Below are 20,367 nucleotides of genomic sequence, written 5' to 3' on the forward strand. Positions count from 1 at the left end.
AAAGGTACCTAGCTCATGTTGATGTAGTCCTGTTTCAATTAGTGAAAGGTACCATTCCTTGTCAAAGCCAGATTAAACCAAATGTGGAATTTTGGCCTAGCTATCACAGAATTAAAATGAATTACTCCACTCACTCCCCAAAAAACATTAGGAAAACTCAAAAAAAAAAAAAAAAAGGGAAACATCTAAACATTTTATCAATTCTTACTAAAGATGTTGTCCAATTTGCTACACATTTTCCAGAAAAATTCCACCCTGAGAGAAATATCAGGTGAATTTGTTTGTTCAATTTGGGGAGGAGGAAGAGCCAAAATCCAACAGACAAAATCCAAAATTCAATTATGTGTTATTAACTAATCAGAATTTAGAGCTACAACAAAAAAAAGTGAAAACTAGATGTGGGTTTTTGTTTTGCTTTTTTAAAACCAGACTTTTGGCTGATGTTTTCATCTTTGCTTACCTTAACAACACATAATATCCCTTCATTTGTTCTTCCATCTGTTGTAATAGCAAAATGATTATCTTCATTTCCTTTTACAATGCTGAATCTACAGTTCCAGGCAGGTGAGTTAGGCTCATCCTTGTCCAAACAAGGAATTCTCAGTATTTCCACATTCACTCGGTTTTCCAGAACTTTTGTTTCATACTGAAATAAATATTATCTATTGTTTAAATTAAATAAATATGAATTACAGTATCAATTGCTTAGTTTAGGAATTAAAGTTATATTGTGTTTAAATGCAAAGCCTTAAATCCAATGGCCAGTGTAAAGCTTTGGTAATGGAGGTTTTGGGCTTGTTTATTTTTTTCTCTACGTGAAATGTTAAGCATCCCTTTCTGTGATTGTAGGCAAAATTCACTGGTTGAAATCTTAGTTCCATTGACTTCACTTGGGTCAGGATTTCATCCGGAGAATTTTGCCTTTGCCGAAAGGAATACTTAATGCATTGCTTAGAGAATAAACAAAAACATAAAACCTCACTACAGCAGCTTTATAGTTTAAACTGCTACCAAAGTGACATGAGCTAAACCAGAAACGGGCAATCTTGTACCAGAATAAGAGTATCCTTTGTGAGGAGTTATACCAGTATAACTATAGTGGCTAAGGGCTTGGCTTCACTTGAGAGTTGCAGCGCTGGGGATTACAGCGCTGGTCGTACAGCTGTGTAGGGAAAGCGCTGGTGTGTGGCCACACTCACAGCTATCAGCGCTGCAGTGAAGCAGCATTTTCAGCATTTGCAGCGCTGTTGGGAGTGATGCATTATGGGCAGCTGTCCCAGCGTTCAAGTGGCAGCAACGTGCTTTTCCAAAGAGGAGGGTGGAGTGTAGTGTGACAGGGAGCGGGGGAGAGAGAGAGAGAGAGAGAGGATTTTTGGAGCCGACACTGTGTATCAGCTCCCTGCCTTGCAAAATCAGAAAATTTTCCCTACCCCTTACTCTTAACTGCAAACAGCCTGCAGACCAGATAAGCAGCTGTTTCTCTCGTCAAGCAAACACTCATCCCCCCTGCCTGCCTCATTCACAGGGGTTATCTCATTTGATTGTTCACAGTCAGTTACAGATTGATCACAGCAAACAGGAGCTGTGTTTGTTTTTTAGATAAGCAGCTCCCGGAGCCCCGGATTCACAACAAAACAAAGAGAGGCAGCATAACAAAACAAAGAGTAATTTAGTTAAAAGCATTCTGGGATATCTCCTAATACCCTGGAGGCCAATAACAGCGCTGGTGTGTGGCCACACCTGACAAGCAGCGCTGCATCACCAGCGCTGCACTCGTTACACCCCAACCAGACCAGGTGTTCAGCCAGTGCTGCAGCCAGGGAGTTGCAGCACTGGATGTGCCTTGCAGGTGTGGACAGTTACTAAGTTGCAGCGCTGGAAAGCCTCCACCAGCGCTGCAACTCTGAAGTGTAGCCAAGCCCTTAAATTCACTCTTTTCCTTATACCAGTATAACTTCCTATGTAGGCAACCCCTTAGATGGTCTGGTTGGATGACTGGGAGAATCCAGTCGAGATGATTTAAAAAAAAAAAAACCACACACACCACACGACTTCCCATCTAGGCTCTGTAATAAAGATAGTTGAGAAATATGGTATTTGGAGACCAGGGACACAGGGAAAGGGATAAACAGTCCAGGAGAGTCAGTCTCGGAGAAGCAAACAGGGTCCCGGCTGGATCCCAAGAGTTCCTTGGAAAAAAAATTTATATTGGGTCTCTTCTTTTCCTGTAATTCCATAGGAAAACCCATCTAAATTTAGTTTGTAATGAAGCATAAGATTAGAGGAGAGTAAATACGCATGTATACTATTTATTATTTTGAAACAGTTTTACCTAATGCTTTGTTCAATTTGTTAATAAATATACTTCTTGTAAAAAGACTGTTGGTCAATGTACATCACTGATCAGAAGGCTGTCTGAAGAGAGGATCAAGCAGGTGCCTGAACTCTCATCGGGCCTGTTAGCATGGACAGGGTATTGAACCAGATTCTGCTGCAAGTGTGGGAAAACTGCAAGATTCCACTCCAAGACAGGTAAGGACACGAGGCCTAACACCTCAAGGGGTGCACTCAGAATCCAGAAAGGCACAGAGGTGCAATCAACCCCACAATTGTGACAGAGGCATAACAACAAACATACTTACAGCTGAATGGCTACAATATGGGGCATTGTCATTTATATCTCCAACAGTAACGGTAACTGTTCCCGTATTGCACAAACCAAAAGGCTGACCTGCCATATCTCGTACTTCAATTAGCAACAGATGTTGGCCTACTATCTGAAAACGAACATAAAAATATGGTTACAGATAAAACTTTCACATTCATGTAATGGTCTGTCACTTTTATTGTAGAATTAAATGCTTTACTCCCCTCCCCTTCTTTCTAAAGATATGTTAAACATGTAATTATTTTCTAGGATAAAAGAAACCACCAGCTTTATGAATAGAAAAAACAGTGAAAAAACACAAGTAAAATATTTTTCAGTGGCTAAGCAATACCAGAGCTCAGAAAGTTTTACTAGAAACCTTTCAATCATGTTGAATACCAGAGAAGGATCTCTATATAATATCCTACACCTACAATTGTCTCCTCTTCCCTAACACACACGTCAGCCAGGTCTTCCCCATCTCTCTCTCTCTCACACACACACACACCCACCCACCACCACCCCCTTCTGGGAAAAACAGCAAGGAGTTCTACATAGTCTGATACACTATTGTCTGGTGGCAGTGGGAAAGTTTCCTATATACTATGCTGTCTCTTCCTGGGTCTTCTGATGCTGAAGAGCTTCACCCACTGGTTGCTGCTCTTTTCTCTCACCCTTCTGGAGAAGGGGATTTCCACTGTCTTCTCCCACTACTCATGGATGGAGCAAAACAGTGTATCTTGTAGTTCCATAATCTTGTGCTGACCTCTCTCATGCTACACCGTGAGTAAAATGGAAATGCACCGTGGAAATGCTCCTGTGATAAGTCTTGATATGATAAGGCATGCTTGTCAGCAAGGTCTGACAACACATCCAGATAGGATCATTGAGGGGAGGGGAAAAAAGCATTTAACTGGACAATAATTTGAGTCACAGCAGTAGGGCTCCCTAGATTTCTTGGGCTAAATTTGGTTTGTTAGGAAGAGGGGATAATTTTGCTTCATAAACTCTTCAAATTCATCTGTAGGATGGTACTCTCCCTCTCAAGATTCACTTTCCATGGCCATCACCCCAATATTTCTCATTCACAATACCCACAATCTCAACATTATTCTTTTTCTAAGGCTTTGTGTACACAGGGAAAATTGATGAGCACAGCTATTTCACAATATCCCTCTGTATGGATGTTGCGGCCTTCTTTAATATAGTCCACTCCTAAGACCCACTGCTCTGTTTCTTCACTCTTTGTTGCTTGCCTAGGAACCCACTGCTCCCTTTGCAAGTGGCACAGTCAAGTGATGCTGACAAGGTACTTCAGAGATTGGAGCAGCAATGCAAAATTGACACTCTCACATTGGGTGAGGGAAGTAGAAAAAAGTTCAGACTCCATTTCATCTGAGTTTTCCCCAAGCTATGGAAGAGTCTTGCTTCTAAATCATTAGAGACAAACTGAAACCATATATGGTGCCTCTCTAGTCTCATTAAAATCTTGCATAGTTTTCTGTGAGCAGATATATACAGAGTTGTGAAGTGAAGTTAAATATAATGCTGTAGATAAAAGTTACCTCTCTATCCAGTTGTGATGTTAGTGTGGTAATTACACCTGATTCATGGTGAACAGCAAACATTTTGGGTAATGGCGGTTGTTCTGATACAATTCGATATCTCAGGGCAGTGTGCAGAGTATAAAGTTCATCTCTGTCTTCTGCAGTGACTTTTCCAACTACTGTACCTGAATATACACAACATTATAAATTTTAAATTCCAAAAATCCCCCAAGTAACAGTTTCAAACTGATTATTTGGTACTTATTTGTACGTAAGATAGAAACACACAAATGCTGCTTCTTTACACGACGTGACAAGTTGGGGGAATCTGTGTACTATTTCTGATTGTGTGTGCACGTGCGTGTTTGCGCCTCTTTATCCAGCTACAGACTTCATTGTGAATGTGCTGCTTGTTTGCCTTCTCTTTTGTTCTTTTACCTCCATGTTGGTCTGGAATTCCAAAGGGGTAGTGGGATGGGGCTAAAACAGTAGAGCGACATTAAGTCTGGATGGTCCACTAATCAAAAGGAAGCCCTCTAGACAATAGGCTAGTTCCTACCCAGGACAACTGCTTTAATCAAGTCTGTGGTAATCTGAGGCTGACCAGGGAGTCACCTATCAAAGGGAGAGGGGGGACAAAGGAGAAGAGACCAGAGACTCCATACTCTAGATGAGAAGCCATGTGCAGGAAAGTGAAGGGGAGGGAGAGGGCAGAGGAAGGGTCCTTGACTCCCTAGAATATTCTGCCCAAAGCCAAAGCACTCACCAGAGTGGTAAGGAAACTGAGGCAAGGAAAAATGCATACAAATGTTGTGTTTTGTTTTGTTTTTAAACAATGGAACCCCAATTATCCAATCTAACTGGGACTGGGGCCAGATCGGATAACCAAAAATCCAGATAAACTAGAGAACAGATGGTTGGGGCTTTTGCTGTCATCTTAGGGTGAACAACAGCACCAGCACCAGCAGCTTGGGGCAGATGACAGCCCTGGGTGGCTTGTTTAATAAGGAGAACCAGATAACGGATGCTCAGTTAAATGGAGTTCTACTGTATTTTGTCTAGATCTGTGCATCTCCCAAGCTATATAAAAAGACTAATAATGTTTAGAAACCTGTGCAAAGGCTGTCAGTCTGTTTTGACTATCATATACCCCTGAAGCTGTAAACCAGAAGGCTCACACCTTTGGTGGAATTCTGGGAAATGTGCCTGAGCTGCTAGTGACAGTTGAAAGAGACAGCACTAGTTTCAGGCCTAGGCAATTGGACTGAGAAGTCCCCACTGCCAAGAGAGGTATCAGACACAAAGGTCTATACCTGGGAGTGCATGCCGGGAGGTTCAAAGCCCAGGATGATACCTAAGCTCTCCCCAGAACCAGCACAGTAGGGGCACATAAGATTCAACATTTGGATACCCTCCCAGCAGTCTGGCAAGCATCCAGTAGGGGGAGCTTGACCAGCTCTGTGACAAGTTTACTATAAAAACCAAGACCAGAATATTATTGAAAACCTAGTAAATTCGTGTTTTCTATTTCTGAGCATTTGCCTGATTATTTTTAAATCTCCATTTATGGCTGCCGTCAGACAGATTAATAAAAACCACACAAAATAGGTAAATAGGGTCTTTACCAGAAGATCAGATTTTAGTGAATGATTTGTATAGGAACAGCCCAAACATAGCGACATTCCTGGAAAGCTTTAAACATATCCAAATTATTTCTTCCATGGAGTAACCTGATTTATCCATTTACTGAGGATTAAAATTCTGATACAATAAGTAGCACTGTTCTCCACGCATAGTCCCACTCATATTCAAAGGTCTAGACTGCAACCCCATAATCTGCCTGGTGTAAGAGTAGAGGAAGCTGCACTTCCTCGGGAGCAGAATGGAGAACAAAACATGACTCAGTGACAACTCCACCCCAGTATTATTCTGGACAGAGAGTAAATTAATTCATTCCCTTTTTTGTGAAGCAATTTACACCCCTACGCTGTGCTTCTGGCCAATAAGGAGAAGGAGAGGCGGCAGAGCCAGGACTCTTTCCATTCCTTGTCCATTTGCTTGAAGTAGACTGTAGTAGGCAATTAGTCTTAAATAATCTAACACAGTGAGATACTAAATTGTGAACACAGATGGCAGAATCTGACCCTTATTTTGCTGTTCAAGAAAACAGCAATTTATACACTAGTGCCTGGGCCAAATTCACCCCCAGAGTAACTTCCACTGAAGTTCCACTAACAGTGAATATTGTCCTTTGTCTTTGGCTCCAATTTCCTCCCACTGAAGGCAACCGAAGTGTTCCTATGGATTTTGGTGGGAGAAGGAACATGCCCTGCGGATGCATGGCCTTTATCTTACTTCTGAAAGAAAGAACACACCTAACAGTAATGAAGGGTAAAATTTTGCCCCTTCAAAAGGAGGACAGGTAAGAAATATCAATAGATCTTGTGCTATAAGGGCAGCATAATGCAGAATGTATTTTGCTTTGTTTTTTAGGATGAGAGAAGACAGCCCAGGGCAAAAAGGGGCCCTATATCTATTATTCTGGCAAATATTGTCAGTATTTAATGTATACCTATTGTACTCCTGTGTGTGTTCATTCTATATTTAAATATTTTGGTATATACGTTGCACTTCATTCTAGGTATTCAGCCCAGAAGTGACTTTAAAACCCACTTCTAAACCAGATATATAATGTGGACAAATAATACTTGGACTGACCACTCTTTTCATAGCTGCAATATGAAGGGGAAAAAATGCTATAAAGTTTACAACTCTTACTTTGCATGCTCAAAATGAATTGTGGGTGAAGAATCTGAGTATTGTGTCTTTATATGTTGGCTAAAGATTAGTCACAGTGAAGTCAATGTGACTATTCCCATGCTTAAAGTAAACCATGTTCCTAAGCGTTTGCAGGATCCAGGACTCAGATTTGTGGATCAAGTATAGGGATGTCAGTTCTGCATTTCTGCTTAAAATGATCATTCCCCCTCCCCCCCCCCCCCCCACACACACACTGAATTGAATGGTCTCTATAAGAGTTTGAGATACCACAACATGAATTTTTAATACAAGGCCAAAAGTTTATACTTGTGGCTTTCAAAGTAAACCTGCATTATCAATTCCAAACATTGACCCTGTGATAGGAACAAAGGTGGTATTTCACAATTCTTTATTTGAGTTTGAGTAATTATCTTTGTACATTATGGCTAAACTGCCCCCATTTACATAAAATACATGCAGAGTGTTTAAGCTAAGGGCTGAGGGAAAGCTGAGTGTGCAGAGGAGCACATGATTCAGACAGATGTCTCTTGCGGAGGAATTTATTAAAGGGAATGATCTATATCCTGGTAAAGAAGACAGGACAGAAGTTGATAAAATACAGGTAGAAGAGAAACAAACAAACAAACAATAAAAGTCCCATTCAATTACATCACATGAAGGCAGACAACTGAATACTGACAAATATTATACGAGCTTGTACACAAATGCTAGAAGTCTAAATACTAAGATCGGTGAACTTGAGTGTCTGGTATTAAGTGAGGATATTGATATCACTATGTACCATAGAATCTCCATGGATAGAAATTCCATGCCTGAACAAGACAACTCTAGCAGTAGGAATATACTACCACCCATCTGACCAGAATGGTTACAATGACTGAAGTGCTCAGGGACATTAGAGAGGCTACCAAAAAAACACCCTGAATAATAATGGAGGCTTAAACCACCCTCATTATTGACTGAGTACATGCCACCTCAAGACAGGATGCAGAGATGAAGTTTCTAGACACCATTTTGCTTCTTGGAACAGCTAGCCCAGGGACCCACAAGAAGAGGCAACTCTTGATTTAGTCCTAAGTGGTGCACAGGATCTGGTCCAAGAAGTGAATATCATTGAATCGCTTAGTAATAGCGACCATAATGTAATTAAATTTAATATCCTCATAGGCCAGAAAATACCAAAGAAACCCACCACAGTAGCTTTCAACTTCAAAAAGTGGAGCTACACAAAAATGAGGAAGCTAGTTAAGCAGAAATTAAAAGGAACAATCACAAGAGTGGCTCAAACCACCACAACAGAGGCTCAAACTAAAGGTGTACTACAAATAAAGAACAAAACTCTAAGAGGACCAAAAATATGCCACCAGGGCTAAACAGAGTAAGAGAAGCTGTTACAGACAACAACAAAAAAGACATCCTTTAAAAATTGGAAGTTAAATCCTACTGAGGAAAATAGAAAAGGCCATAAATTTTGGCAAGTCAAGTGTAAGAGGTAGGCAAAAAAAAAAAGAAAAGAACAGAACTTCAACAACTAGCAAAAGATACCAAAAACTAACAGTAAAAACATTCAAGTACATCAGAAGCAGGAAGCCTGCCAACCAATCAATGGGGCCACTAGGTGACTGAGGCGCTAAAGATGCACTCTAGAAAGACAAGGCCGTTGCAGAGAATTCATTCCATTGGTCTTCACTGCAAAGAACATGAGCCATTCTTTTTAAGTAACAAATATGAGAAGCTGTCCCACATTGAGGTGGGGATGGATCACTTGATAATTTCCCTATTCTGTTCCTTCCCTCTAAAGCATCTGGCAATGGCCACTGTCAGATGACTGGATATAAAGCAAAATGGGACACTGGTCTGAACCAGTATCACATTAGATATACTTTTTGTACTAAGTGCACAGAATCTCTTTTTCAAGACTATGCTCTATTTTAACTTCTAGTAGCCTTGACGGTTTATAAGAGCATTATCTGAAAATCCTCCCTTCATGAAGTACAGTACCATAGCACATTCAGGCCTGGTCTACACTAAAAAGGGGGTTCGCATTAGGGTACGCAAATTCAGCTACGGGAATAACGTAGGTGAATTCGAAGTACCCTCATTCGAACTACTTACCCGTCCAGACGCGGCGGTGTCGAACTCCGCGGCTCCCCCGTCGACTCCACCACCGCCGTTTGCAGTGGTGGAGTACCGGAGTCGACCGCGGCGCTTCCGGAGTTCGAACTATCACGTCTAGATCAGACGCGATAGTTCGAACTCCGAGAAGTCGAACTCACCGCGTCGACCCGGACGGTAAGTGTGGACTAGCCCTCAGTAAAGCCAGTTTTTCCAAAGGCCTGCTGATTTGAGTGTGCACGTAATTTGTCCATGTGTATATGGCATGCATAGGTGTGGATATTGCACGCAAATTGAAGCATGTGCAAATTTGAAATAAATTGGAAGTACTTTGGAAATGTAGCCTTCAATATAAAAATATTGATTAGTTATTCCTACTGAAAAACTGATCAAACATGAGAATTATACACACTCATCATTGTGGTATGTCACTGTTGGAAGTTGATAGCATTTTAGATATTTATTGGTCAAAAATCATACAGTGCTTTAAAAAAAATCATAAAATTATGCTTACCAGGTTTGCAATGTTCAGGAACAACAAACGTAAAAAAGTCCTGTGTAAAGCATGGGGCGTTATCATTATCATCCTCTATTCTGATTATATGCGGCAGTGGTATCTCTGGTGAATATCCATCTGCAGTGGTTGCAAAGAAAATTATCTATAAAAGAGAAAAAAAAAAAACCTTAGTTGTCCACTGTTCTACAGCAGGGTGAAATATTCCTTTTCAGCCCAGTGAATAACAGGATCTACAGAATAATTTCTGCAAAGCACAATATGTCAAATATACCCTTTTCATAAGCAGACAAAACATAATAGAAGTAAATGGCTTATGTCGTCAATAGATATTTTGCAGCTATTTGCATATACTAATCTTTCCTTGTTGACCATGGAGGACAAAGCTGAGTTCTTTCTAGCTACTGGTGCATGGAGTTTCTTTTCCTTTTGTTATTAATGGTTTCTGCTTCAGGATAACATGCTAGACCCAATTTCGGTAACAAATTTGTCTTCAGTCAGATGCAAGAGGAGATGATTGATGTTACAGGCTGGCAGTGGTAGAAGTAATGCATTTAACTGCTTCCCAGCCCCCATGACAACTATTTGCATTATTTTCCAGTTACATGTGAAAGATTTCCATCCTGGGATCTGAATACACTGAGTAAGAACTTACATTTGACCCATTATCAGTCACAAAGAGACCATCCTTAACCAACCCATCTTGTATCCAAGTGTCACACTCAGCGGTGCTCACTTAAGCAGAGTGCAGCTTTCAGCAAAAGTGGAAACAGAGGAGTGAGCAACCAGTGCAATACCAGCAGTTGTGTGTGTGGGGACTATGTAGATGCAAGAATACCATGCTACAGAATGATTGCTTCAGGTTTACTGAAAAGTCCATTCCCTCTGCCTCTGGGAGTAGTGGCAGCACTTTTTGTAGACTTCCCACACTTAATGTTATTTCTATATTCTCCTTGGTGGGCAAATCTGAAGCTGCCTTGTCTGACACTTTCCGCCTTGCTGTCAAAGTCAGACACACTTGGCAGTTCTACAAATTCCTGTGGCAGAGAGACATTAAACTTATTAATTCCATAAGTTTATTTTCTGGCATACCTCCTTCATCACCCTACAGAGGAACATTGGCTGACATTAGCATGCCACACTTGTGGTGTGCCACACTTTAGTGCTGCCAAAAACAACAGAGCCAACACTTTGTATAGTTTTGCTTGTTTCTACCTGAGACAACAGTCAGGCAAGTAAAAACAACGTGTTTTCAGAAATGCATAGTCAAATGGTGTCCAAACATTGCAAGAATCTCTGATACTCTTCTAATTATGTGTGTTTGAGGTGCAGAAAGTGTCGAAGCAACAGCAGTTGACATAATTGACTAATTGAAAAGAAAGCAAATAAGAAACACATAAGGTATGAGCCTGGCTAACCAATTGCCTAAGAGAAAGGAGGAAGCATATTCACCGAGCAATAAGCCAGAGGGAACCAGAATGAACAAACAAATCTAATGTGCAGTGGAATTATTAGACTGTCTTATTTTTATTATTTCCCTATTGTGTAGGAAAACAATGGAATATTAATGTTCCCAACAGTCCATTGGAAGCAGAGCTATCCACTTCTGCCACCTCTTTACACCTCTCAGCCAGCAGAGAGAGCAGTTTACCCATTTAATAAACATTAAAACTGCACAGAACAAGCAAATGCTGAGGAACTAATAAAGCTATCTTGATTATCTTTTTGTCTCATTTTAACTTTACGTGGATTTTTTTCAATTCTTCCACCAGAAAAGAAGTCTTGTAAAACTAGACCTTCCTTCACTCTCACCACCAATTTCTGCCCTGTAAATATCAGGAATACTATTTGGGATAGTTGTCTGAGCACAGATGCATTTTCCTCCCATTCCTGTTAGAACACACTGGTGAAGTAGTTTAGCAACAGAATGAAAGTACTAATACATTTAATTGTGTATACAATTTAGGCCCTTACCTTAAATTCTGGATATTGTTCACGGTCTACTGGGCCAGTAGCAAAAACATTCCCAGTTTCTCTCTCTACATAAAACAAACCCTTTGGATCTCTATCAATTCCAGGACCAGTTGCAGAGTAATAAATGGTGTAGTTTTGGGCTGTGTCAGACTGGACCTATAAAGAGTAATTTGTTAAACACAGGCAAAATAATTAATCATTAAACACCTTCCTATTTTTGTGTTTTCTGAATTAATGTAAGTGTGGGATAGAAAACAGTGCCGCACTTAAGAAAGGATGTATAAAATCCAAGTCTTAGGTTCAGGTACTACAGCAGTTCAAACTTTTACAAAGAACAGGAAAATGGCCTGCTTTGTGCCAATCTTAACTACCCTTATAGTAAATGCACTTGTGAGAAAGGTTGCTATTCCTTCACAAATACCACTGGAAGAAAATCCAGCTTGGAGTAGAGTGAATGGGGAAGGGAAGATGTGAGTAAAATATATTTAGTCTCAGCATCATTATATACAGAGGTGCCAGATGTAGCTAAGGTTGCCTAATGCTTTTCATTAGAAACCCCTATTTTCAATTACTCATAACCATTCTGGTTAACATTTTCTATGTCTGAGATTGACTTTTTAGGCAAAACTGGTTCAGCCATTTATGACTGGAAGTGATTTGTGGGTGTTTTTGCCACTGTTAGTTCTTACTAAAAAGTTTCTTTCAAGAAATCTAGAACCTTCTTTCTTTGGAGCAGGGACTTGATATTTGGCAAGGGGATAGCACTGGGGTCAGTGAGATGCCTTTTTTCTTGTCCTCATAAAAATCCACCCAGATTTCACCCCATTATAAGCCTCTAAATAGTAGTATTTACACAAGTAGAACTTTTTAAGAGGAATGCTGCTAAAATCTCCAGAAGTGCAATAAGCATGCTCCAGACCCACAGATCTCCATGGCAACTGCAATGGACATGTTTTCAGGCCCCACCCGGTCTCCTACAAAGTAAGCAGAGAGCTAGTGCTCCAGACAGAACACAGCAGCAGCTCTCCTCTTTCGTCTCAGTGAAGAAGTGCTGGGCAAGGCTGATGTTAATAACTTTGCACAGTTCACAGCCTTTATTCTTGAGTGAAACCTCACACTTCTACTGTACTAGGCATGCAAGTATCATTCTCTCTCCTTTACAGACTGGGTAACTGCCTGTGCACCCTTAATTTAGCCCCTTTATGTATATGCATGCTACAGTCTTCAGTGACATGATCATATGATTTGTTCTGTGGGACCCCAGTATAGACAAAGAATAAGACAAAAAGTTCTGAGCAATAGGACTGGGATTCAGGAGTTGTGTTCTAGACTTCCCTCTGCCTCAGATTTCCTATGTGTATTTGATAAGACTATCGATGCATATACACAAAGGGGCCGAATTAATCTTATGATTTTTTTCCTGAAAACCAGTTACTATGGATTCACTGTTGCTTTTCTAAAACAATAATTTAGTTGGTTTTCTTCACTTTTTTGCTAAGCTGCCATCTGAATCCAAAGGCAGTGGCTTACTTTCCTATCTGACCAGTACAAAATACTGTAACTCACATTATAAAAATAGCTGGTGTATAAAATGTACCTGTTGAATTTGCATTGGAAAAGGTCCAAGAGAGTTCTCCATCATAGAGGATGGGATAGGAGCCCACCTTCTTTTGGTTCGCCTGAGGACTGTATCTCTAGTATGTCTTGTCTTATGTGTCTGGATTTAGAAGGCCAAAAGAAATCATTAAATAAAGATCAACCCATAAATTGTTAAGGTTTATATTCTTGTTTGCTTCCCCTCATTTTCTCCCTCACAGATTTTTCAGAACTCCCTCCAAATATTAAGGACCAGTTTTTGCTCTTTTACATTTTTTCACCATTCCATTTAATCCTAGTGTCTTGAGAATTCTTCAGCCCTGTGCAATACTCATCATTTTAATACTTCCTACCAATATACAGTGCTCATGAAGTTTTTAAATTGCTTAAAATTTGCTTTTCTAAAATATTAATGCCCTGATGAAGATCATAATTTCCAGCCTTTGCCACGTCAAGGAGTCCTGAAAATTTAAAACCTATGCACTTATTAGGTATTGCTAAATTAAAAGTACACAATACAATAGCTATGCCTGATCATTTTAAGAGTTATAAACAACAACTTTTACACAATGAGAAGCCAGACTATAAAAAGACAGTTTCTAAAAAATAAAATGTCTGTAGCAATTGTGAGCCTACCTTTTTTTGATGAGCTACCAAATTGACATGTATCTTCTTTTCTTCATGTCTTTGAACGTCCTTGAGTAATATGGTAAAAGTCTTTTCTTCAGAAGGTAAAGAAATGATATTTGTTGTATACACAGAACCATCTTCTAGAATTCTAAAGTCAGGATCACTTGAACTGATATGTTCTGCGGACTTAAGGCACTCTTTCAGATTTACTGTAAGAAAGAAATTTCAAAGATTCTCTCAAGTCACAACAAGACAACTGTTTTCAAACTTATATGCCTAAAGTTTGGTTTATATTTATAAAGCATATATTTATAAGCACATTAGGGCACTTGCCAAAGGATACTTGGCCACGGTGAATACTTTACAAAGACATTATCGGGGGGGCGAGGAGAATAGGTTTAATTGTGGTCACTGATGTTTCCCGAAGTCTCATAATTCTTCTTGTGTATTTTTTGCCCCCTCCAAAGTTCTTACCTTTCCTAAAATAGTGCCATCACCTATGTACACACATAATTCTGCTACAAGACAGTGGGTGAAATCTTTTCGCCAGTGAAGTCACTGGCAAAATTCCAACACACTTCAATGGGAACAGGATTTTTTCCAGTATGGGCAGACAAACTTATTCATAAAAACAGATAGTTTTTATAAGAATAACCACTGAGGGGGTAATTTGACAGTGTTCCTTTCTCTTCTTAAAAACAGCCTGCCTTACCATTGAATGTTCAAACATTATTACCGAGCATTTCAGCAAATAATACCCCTTATTGGTCAGCATTCAAGACACCATGGAATTTTCCTTCCTTTGCTAATGGCACTGCTTTCCCATAAGTGAGCACTTGAATATGAATTCTGCCTCTGCGGCAAGGTAAGTCAGCGTTATTCCTAGTACTGAACAGCTCCTCTATTGTTATATCCTGTAGGATATTAAAATCATACAGAACTTAGCAATTGTGGGGAAAATCCTTGCTTATTTTACTATTGTGCTATGAGACACCAGTTGCATTACAACAAAAACAGCATCCTTTCTCAATAAAATGTTAAGGAACAGCATTCAGGCTACAACGGCATGGATAAATGTTTGCAGACAAACAAACAGATGCATTGTATAAAATTCTTCCATTTGGTAGTCTTTTATGGTTAAAACTTTTTTATGTAGTCTTCTTGAATAAAGTGAAATTAAATGAATTACTTTCATATTCATTCAAGTTAAAATAAGGTACATACCCACCTCCCTCATACAAAATACATAATAATCAGTTGCACTGATTTTCATTATAAACAACTGACATGAAGGTTAGCTTCTCCATTGCATGTCCTTTTTATTCACCCTCATTTTAAAGGTAGTCTTGATTAATAAACACTCAGACTGTGATGGGATAAAAATCTACTGTTCCTTCAGTAGAGACTAGGGCCACTACCCTGGACTATGCTCCAAAACTGTGCCAATACTGGTATAAGACAGCCTCAGATTCAGCTCTCAGAGGATCTACATTGTGTAGAAAGATCCTCAGGTGCACAGAGCCTCTGTAGCAACTCCTATGTCACACCCTTCCCAGATGCTGCCACAGGAGACTAATCTGGAAAAAGAGGGCGTTGTCTGGGCTTCCCTAATCCCTGTCAAATTGCTTAAACTTGGGCTGCTCAACCCAGTGCAGAACAGCCTGAGGATTATAGAACTTCTCTCCTGAATACTGCACTAAATACTTCATAGCCACAGCTGAGGATTTGGCCATATGTGATTTCATGTGTGTTCATATGTTAGTGACACAGGAAAAGCTGGTTGTTTTTTTTAAAAAACAAACAATCCAAGTTAAATACTATGGGGCTCTACCAAATTCACAGTCCATTTTGGTCAATTTCACGGTTGTAGGATTTTTAAAATCATAAATTTTCATGATTTCACCTATTGAAATCTGAAATTTCATGGTGTTGTAGGGGTCCTGACCCAAAAAGGAGTGTGTGGGGGAGGGGCGGAGCTCAAGGTTATTGTAGGGGGTGGGGGTTCCAGTCCTGCTACCTTTACTTCTGCATTGCTGCTGGCAGCGGTGCCACCTGCAGAGCTGGGCAGCTGGAGAGTGGTGGCTGCTGATCAGGAGCCCAGCTCTGAAGGCAGAGCCACCGCCAATAGGAGTGCAGAAGAAAGGATGGCATGGTGTGGTATTTCAACCCTTACTTCTGCGCTGCTGCCTGCAGAGCTGGGCCCTCAGTCAGCAGCCGCCTCTCTCCGGCTGCCCAGCTCTGAAGACATCGCAGAAGTAACGGAGGCAATATTATGATCCTCCTGCAACTCCCTTTTAGGTCAGGACCCCCAATTTGAGAAACGCTGGTCTCCTCCATGAAATCTGTACAGTATAGGGTAAAAGCACACAAAAGACCAGATTTCACAGTCTGACACATGTTTTTCATGGCCGTGAATTTGGTAGGGCCTTAACTATAGAAAGTGTATCCCTTCTATGTAAACTGTGAGCATTTAGCACTTGGGAGGATTAGACCACATATTTAGATTTATTTTTTTTTAAGATACATATCTTTAGGCATCCAAGTTCAAAAATGTTGGCTAAACTTCTGCCTTGAATCCAAAAAAAAAAAAAAAAATCTGCTAGTAATTTGTTATAAAAAGAATCAAATGTGCATATGATGCTGGTGAGCAGCATTAAAATGTATAACAAAACACAGCAAATCCTTCAGTAAAAGGCTAATCCAATATGCAGTTGAATTTAACTAACTGGGTGTTGTCCCAACTGCAATAAATTGTATTACAAAATAAATCAGTATCTCCCCTTCACTGTAAAAGCAGCTACAGAAATGGTGAAATGATGATGCAGAGTTTTGAAGGACTCTTGAAGTTTCTAGAAGCTTCTCACCTCTGCCAACTAATGTTCCAGCCTCTAATTTAGAAGGAACATTAAAAGTGACTTTCTTGCAAGCTTCACACAACAAACTCAATACCTGAAAAGGAAAGAAAACGAAAAAGAATAGTCACCCTTGTTGTGAAAGTATTTTTAAACATTGTTTGAAATCATGGCATAAAAAGTATACAGTAGCTAGATTTTTAGTCATGTTAAAGAACACCAACATGTAGAGTTGAAACATGTATTACATATTTTGGTGACTGATTTCAAGTTACACAAGTACTACTGAGACATACAGGGAGGTTTTTTGTTTTGGTTTTTTAAACAGTCCAGCGAAACAACCTAGAAAGTATCATTTATTACAAATGACAGGAAAGCACTGTGGCATAATGTACAGGGTTAGAACTCAGAAGATGCAGGGTCTGGTCTTGACTCTCACCATGATTTGTGTGACTTCGGCAAAGACATTTAACCTGTGATTGAAATGCTGGGCCCATTGACGTCAATGGCAGAACTCCTATTGTCTTCAACAGGGTCAGGATTACACTTGGCCTCCCACTTTAACACATTTTGAAGTGGGAAGATAAAAATGTATCTTCCCTTAAAGAGCACTTTGGACTCCGTGGATGAAGTGTACTAAGAATTAAGACTCAGCAAGTCATGAAGTTTATTTCTATTGGGTTGTATTGATTTGTAATGTTTAAAGGAGTAAATATTTTATTAATGTCATATAATACTTGGCACATACTTTTGAAGATACAAATTGATATGTACTTTACTAAAACTACTTAAGCCCCAGATCCTTCAATTGCATCTGATTTAAATAAAGCTTCAAATATGCACAGAGGTCTGTCAACTTACATATATTGCATTACAGAATTGGGGCTTCAAATTTCAAAACGCCCATCTGTAGCCGGTAAATAACAACCACATTTTATAAAATGAAATGGAGGCATAGTGGTTCCTCGTTCCTAGTTTAAAAAGCAAGCAGTCTTTGAAATTCTAGCCAATCATGATTTTAAAACTGATTAATTTTGAAACACTCTGGATAACCACAGCATTTAAGATAATTAAAATATTGTATACGCATCAGTAAAAGCTGCTTTTCCTATTTAAATTATTTCTGTTGTTCACATCCTTTCATGAATCTCAACCATATAACTGAAATCACTATTCATTTCCCAGCTAACATTTGGGCTATTTGTAATAGTAATTAATCCTTACAAAACTTCCCCATCTCTCCTGGGGGGAAGGGAGGGGAAGCAACTTTTTTGTTTTTTAAATCAAAAATAACACACAATATAATCAGACATAATTTAGGAGTTTTTCTAGGCCAATGAAATGTTATTTCAAAACATTAACCAATGAGTTTAGTCTGATACTAACATGAAGAATTATGGAAGTACTATATACAGAGAAAGATAGGAACAGACCTGTTGGTAAATATAAAAGGGTTCAATATGCTCCGAGTGTACATATGACACAGATGCCTACACTTGCATTATATAAGGAGTATTTGTTATGTTGAGTTTTATTTGTTTGTTTGTTTATTGGGGGGGTGCAAGAGAAGGCAGAGGAATTTTGCTTTCTTTAATTGGATTAGTGAGTAAAGTACATTTAGCATGGCTTTTCCCACTCCATTCATCGAAACTACAGGAAGGGTAAGTAAATGGATTGTGTCTGGGCAGGTAAGTTTTCGTGAGAATTTTCTAAGACTGAGTGCATTATATATAAAAATAATCAATTTCGCCTGGCAATAGTGTTGAAAATTTACTTACACAGGGACAATCTACTCACCTATTCTTTACTCTGATTATGATAATGGGGGGCGGCCAAGCTGTTACTTTACTCGCCCATTAAAAAGAGCTGTTTTTCTGAAGGCAAATAGAATTGGTCAGGGCTGATAATTATATATGGGTAAAAATAGATTTGTTACCCTGCATTGAAATGGGCCAAAAGCTGTTCACCCTCCAATGCATGGACCCTCTGAAGGAAATAGGAGTACTTGTGTGAGCACGGTGAGCAGGATTTGGCTTCAGATGAATAACTGAATTTGACTTTTTTAAATACAACATAAAGACTCTTTCCTTTTCATACCTATTTATTGATGAATAATAAATATCTTTATTAATGATAATCCTTTTCTGCTGTAATAACCAGTAGAATCACAGAATATTAGGGTTGGAAGAGACCTCAGGAGGTCATTTAATCCAATCCCCTGCTCAAAGCATGCCTAGTCTGACAGCCCTAATCAAGAAACACCACTTAAAAAAAAAAAAAAAAAAAAAAAACCACAAGCACCATTTTGGGCAGTTGGGCTAAACAGATCTATTGATGTAGATAACAAAGCATCAAAGTCAATTTAATTTTTCTAACTCATCTAGTCTTCCTTTTCTGAAGTTCAAGTAAATAAGGATTTCCTACCAGAAAAGCACATATCCTCTTCACCATACAACATGATATTCCTTCCAGGACATACAATGGTGCCTTCGGACACGTTAATTTAACAGTTAGTGTAAAAGGGGCAAAGGTTACTAAACCCTACCAAAATATAAATAACTATTTTTTAAAAGAGAGAGAAGCCAGGAATGAACTTCAACAAGCTTTCACTGACCACTAGGACCCAAAAAGGTTCAAATGAATTCAGGAAAGTTTTTTTTCGGGGGGAGGGCGGGGTTGTTAAGTGGTTTCTCTGAATCTTTGCATCTAAACCAAAGTTTCCCACTTTTTTTCAGTGCAATTAATTCAATAACCAGCAGGCGCACACTCTGTGAACCTCTCACTGCCGCCCACTACCTTTGGTTTCTTCTAAAGAGAAAAACGAGGCAGCTCTGACCGATGCAGACAAACCAAATCAACGCATCTCTGGGGGAAAACTACCCCAGACCCACACAGCTACCACCGCCCTAGCCCGGGTGCAAACCCCACCTTTTCCCGCGCCGCTGCCTGCGGTCTCACCCACCCGTACCCTGCGCGGGTGGCCCCGAGCTCTGCCCAGCGGGGAGCTGCCCGCAGAGCGCCGCGGGCAGGGAAGAGGCGCTGCGCCGCTCCGCGCCCGCTGGGGGCGCCGGCCACACTCACCAAAAGGCCGAAGAGGAGCTGGCGACAGGCGGTTCTGCAGAGCGAGCCCCCGTGGCGGGCTGCGGCGGGGGCCATCGCGGGTGGCTGGGCGCGGCGGGGGCTGCTGGCTGAGTGCGCCCGCGGAGGAGCGGGGGGCAAGGCGGCTACTGCTGCGGCTGCTGCTGCCGCCGGTGCGGTGGCGAGCGGGAAGGCGGAGGCGACTTTCCTTTCCCTCTCTTCGCTGGGGCGGGCGGGGCGCAGCGGTAGACGCGCCGTGCGGCTCCTCGCAGGGACTTGAGATGTTTGCTCTGCTCCTCGCCCGGGCCAGGCAACTCCCTTCTCGGCCAGCCCCCTTCCTCCGCCGGCCAGGTCGGGCCAGGCGCCGCTTCCCCTCCTCCGCCCACTGCCCTGCCCCGCCCCAGCGCTGGGCGTAGAGGCGCACGGAGAGGGAGGTGCCAGGCGCACCTGAGCCCCGCTTGCCTGGACCGGCTTCCCCACCCTGGCTGCGGGCGGTCTCGGCGGCAGCGCCCTTCTCCCTGCCTCCGCCCAGCTGGGGGGCCCTGGCTGTCCCCGGGGGTGGGGGCCGCCCTAGGAGCTCGGATTCATTGCCCCTGAGAGCGAGTGAAATCCGCCCCCAGGCACGCGGGGGAG

General features: G+C 40.9%; 1 protein-coding gene across 2 annotated transcripts in view; it reads right to left on the reverse strand.

The window, feature by feature from the left end:
* The window catches only part of DSC1 (desmocollin 1), a 40,165-nt gene extending 19,830 nt beyond the window's left edge, over positions 1–20,335 (reverse strand). For both annotated transcript variants that reach the window (XM_039526797.1, XM_039526798.1), the window contains exons 1-9: positions 19,738–20,335; positions 16,669–16,753; positions 13,811–14,013; positions 13,176–13,295; positions 11,579–11,734; positions 9,605–9,749; positions 4,213–4,379; positions 2,643–2,777; positions 461–646 (exon numbers count right to left, since the gene is read on the reverse strand). In XM_039526797.1, the coding sequence (XP_039382731.1) occupies positions 461–646; positions 2,643–2,777; positions 4,213–4,379; positions 9,605–9,749; positions 11,579–11,734; positions 13,176–13,295; positions 13,811–14,013; positions 16,669–16,753; positions 19,738–19,812 (1,272 nt within the window). In that variant the 5' untranslated portion in view covers positions 19,813–20,335. The remainder of the gene's footprint in view (positions 1–460; positions 647–2,642; positions 2,778–4,212; positions 4,380–9,604; positions 9,750–11,578; positions 11,735–13,175; positions 13,296–13,810; positions 14,014–16,668; positions 16,754–19,737) is intronic.
* Positions 20,336–20,367: the final 32 nt, after the last annotated feature.

Source organism: Mauremys reevesii, linkage group 2 (assembly GCF_016161935.1).
Source record: "Mauremys reevesii isolate NIE-2019 linkage group 2, ASM1616193v1, whole genome shotgun sequence".
NCBI classification, from domain to species: domain Eukaryota; kingdom Metazoa; phylum Chordata; order Testudines; family Geoemydidae; genus Mauremys; species Mauremys reevesii.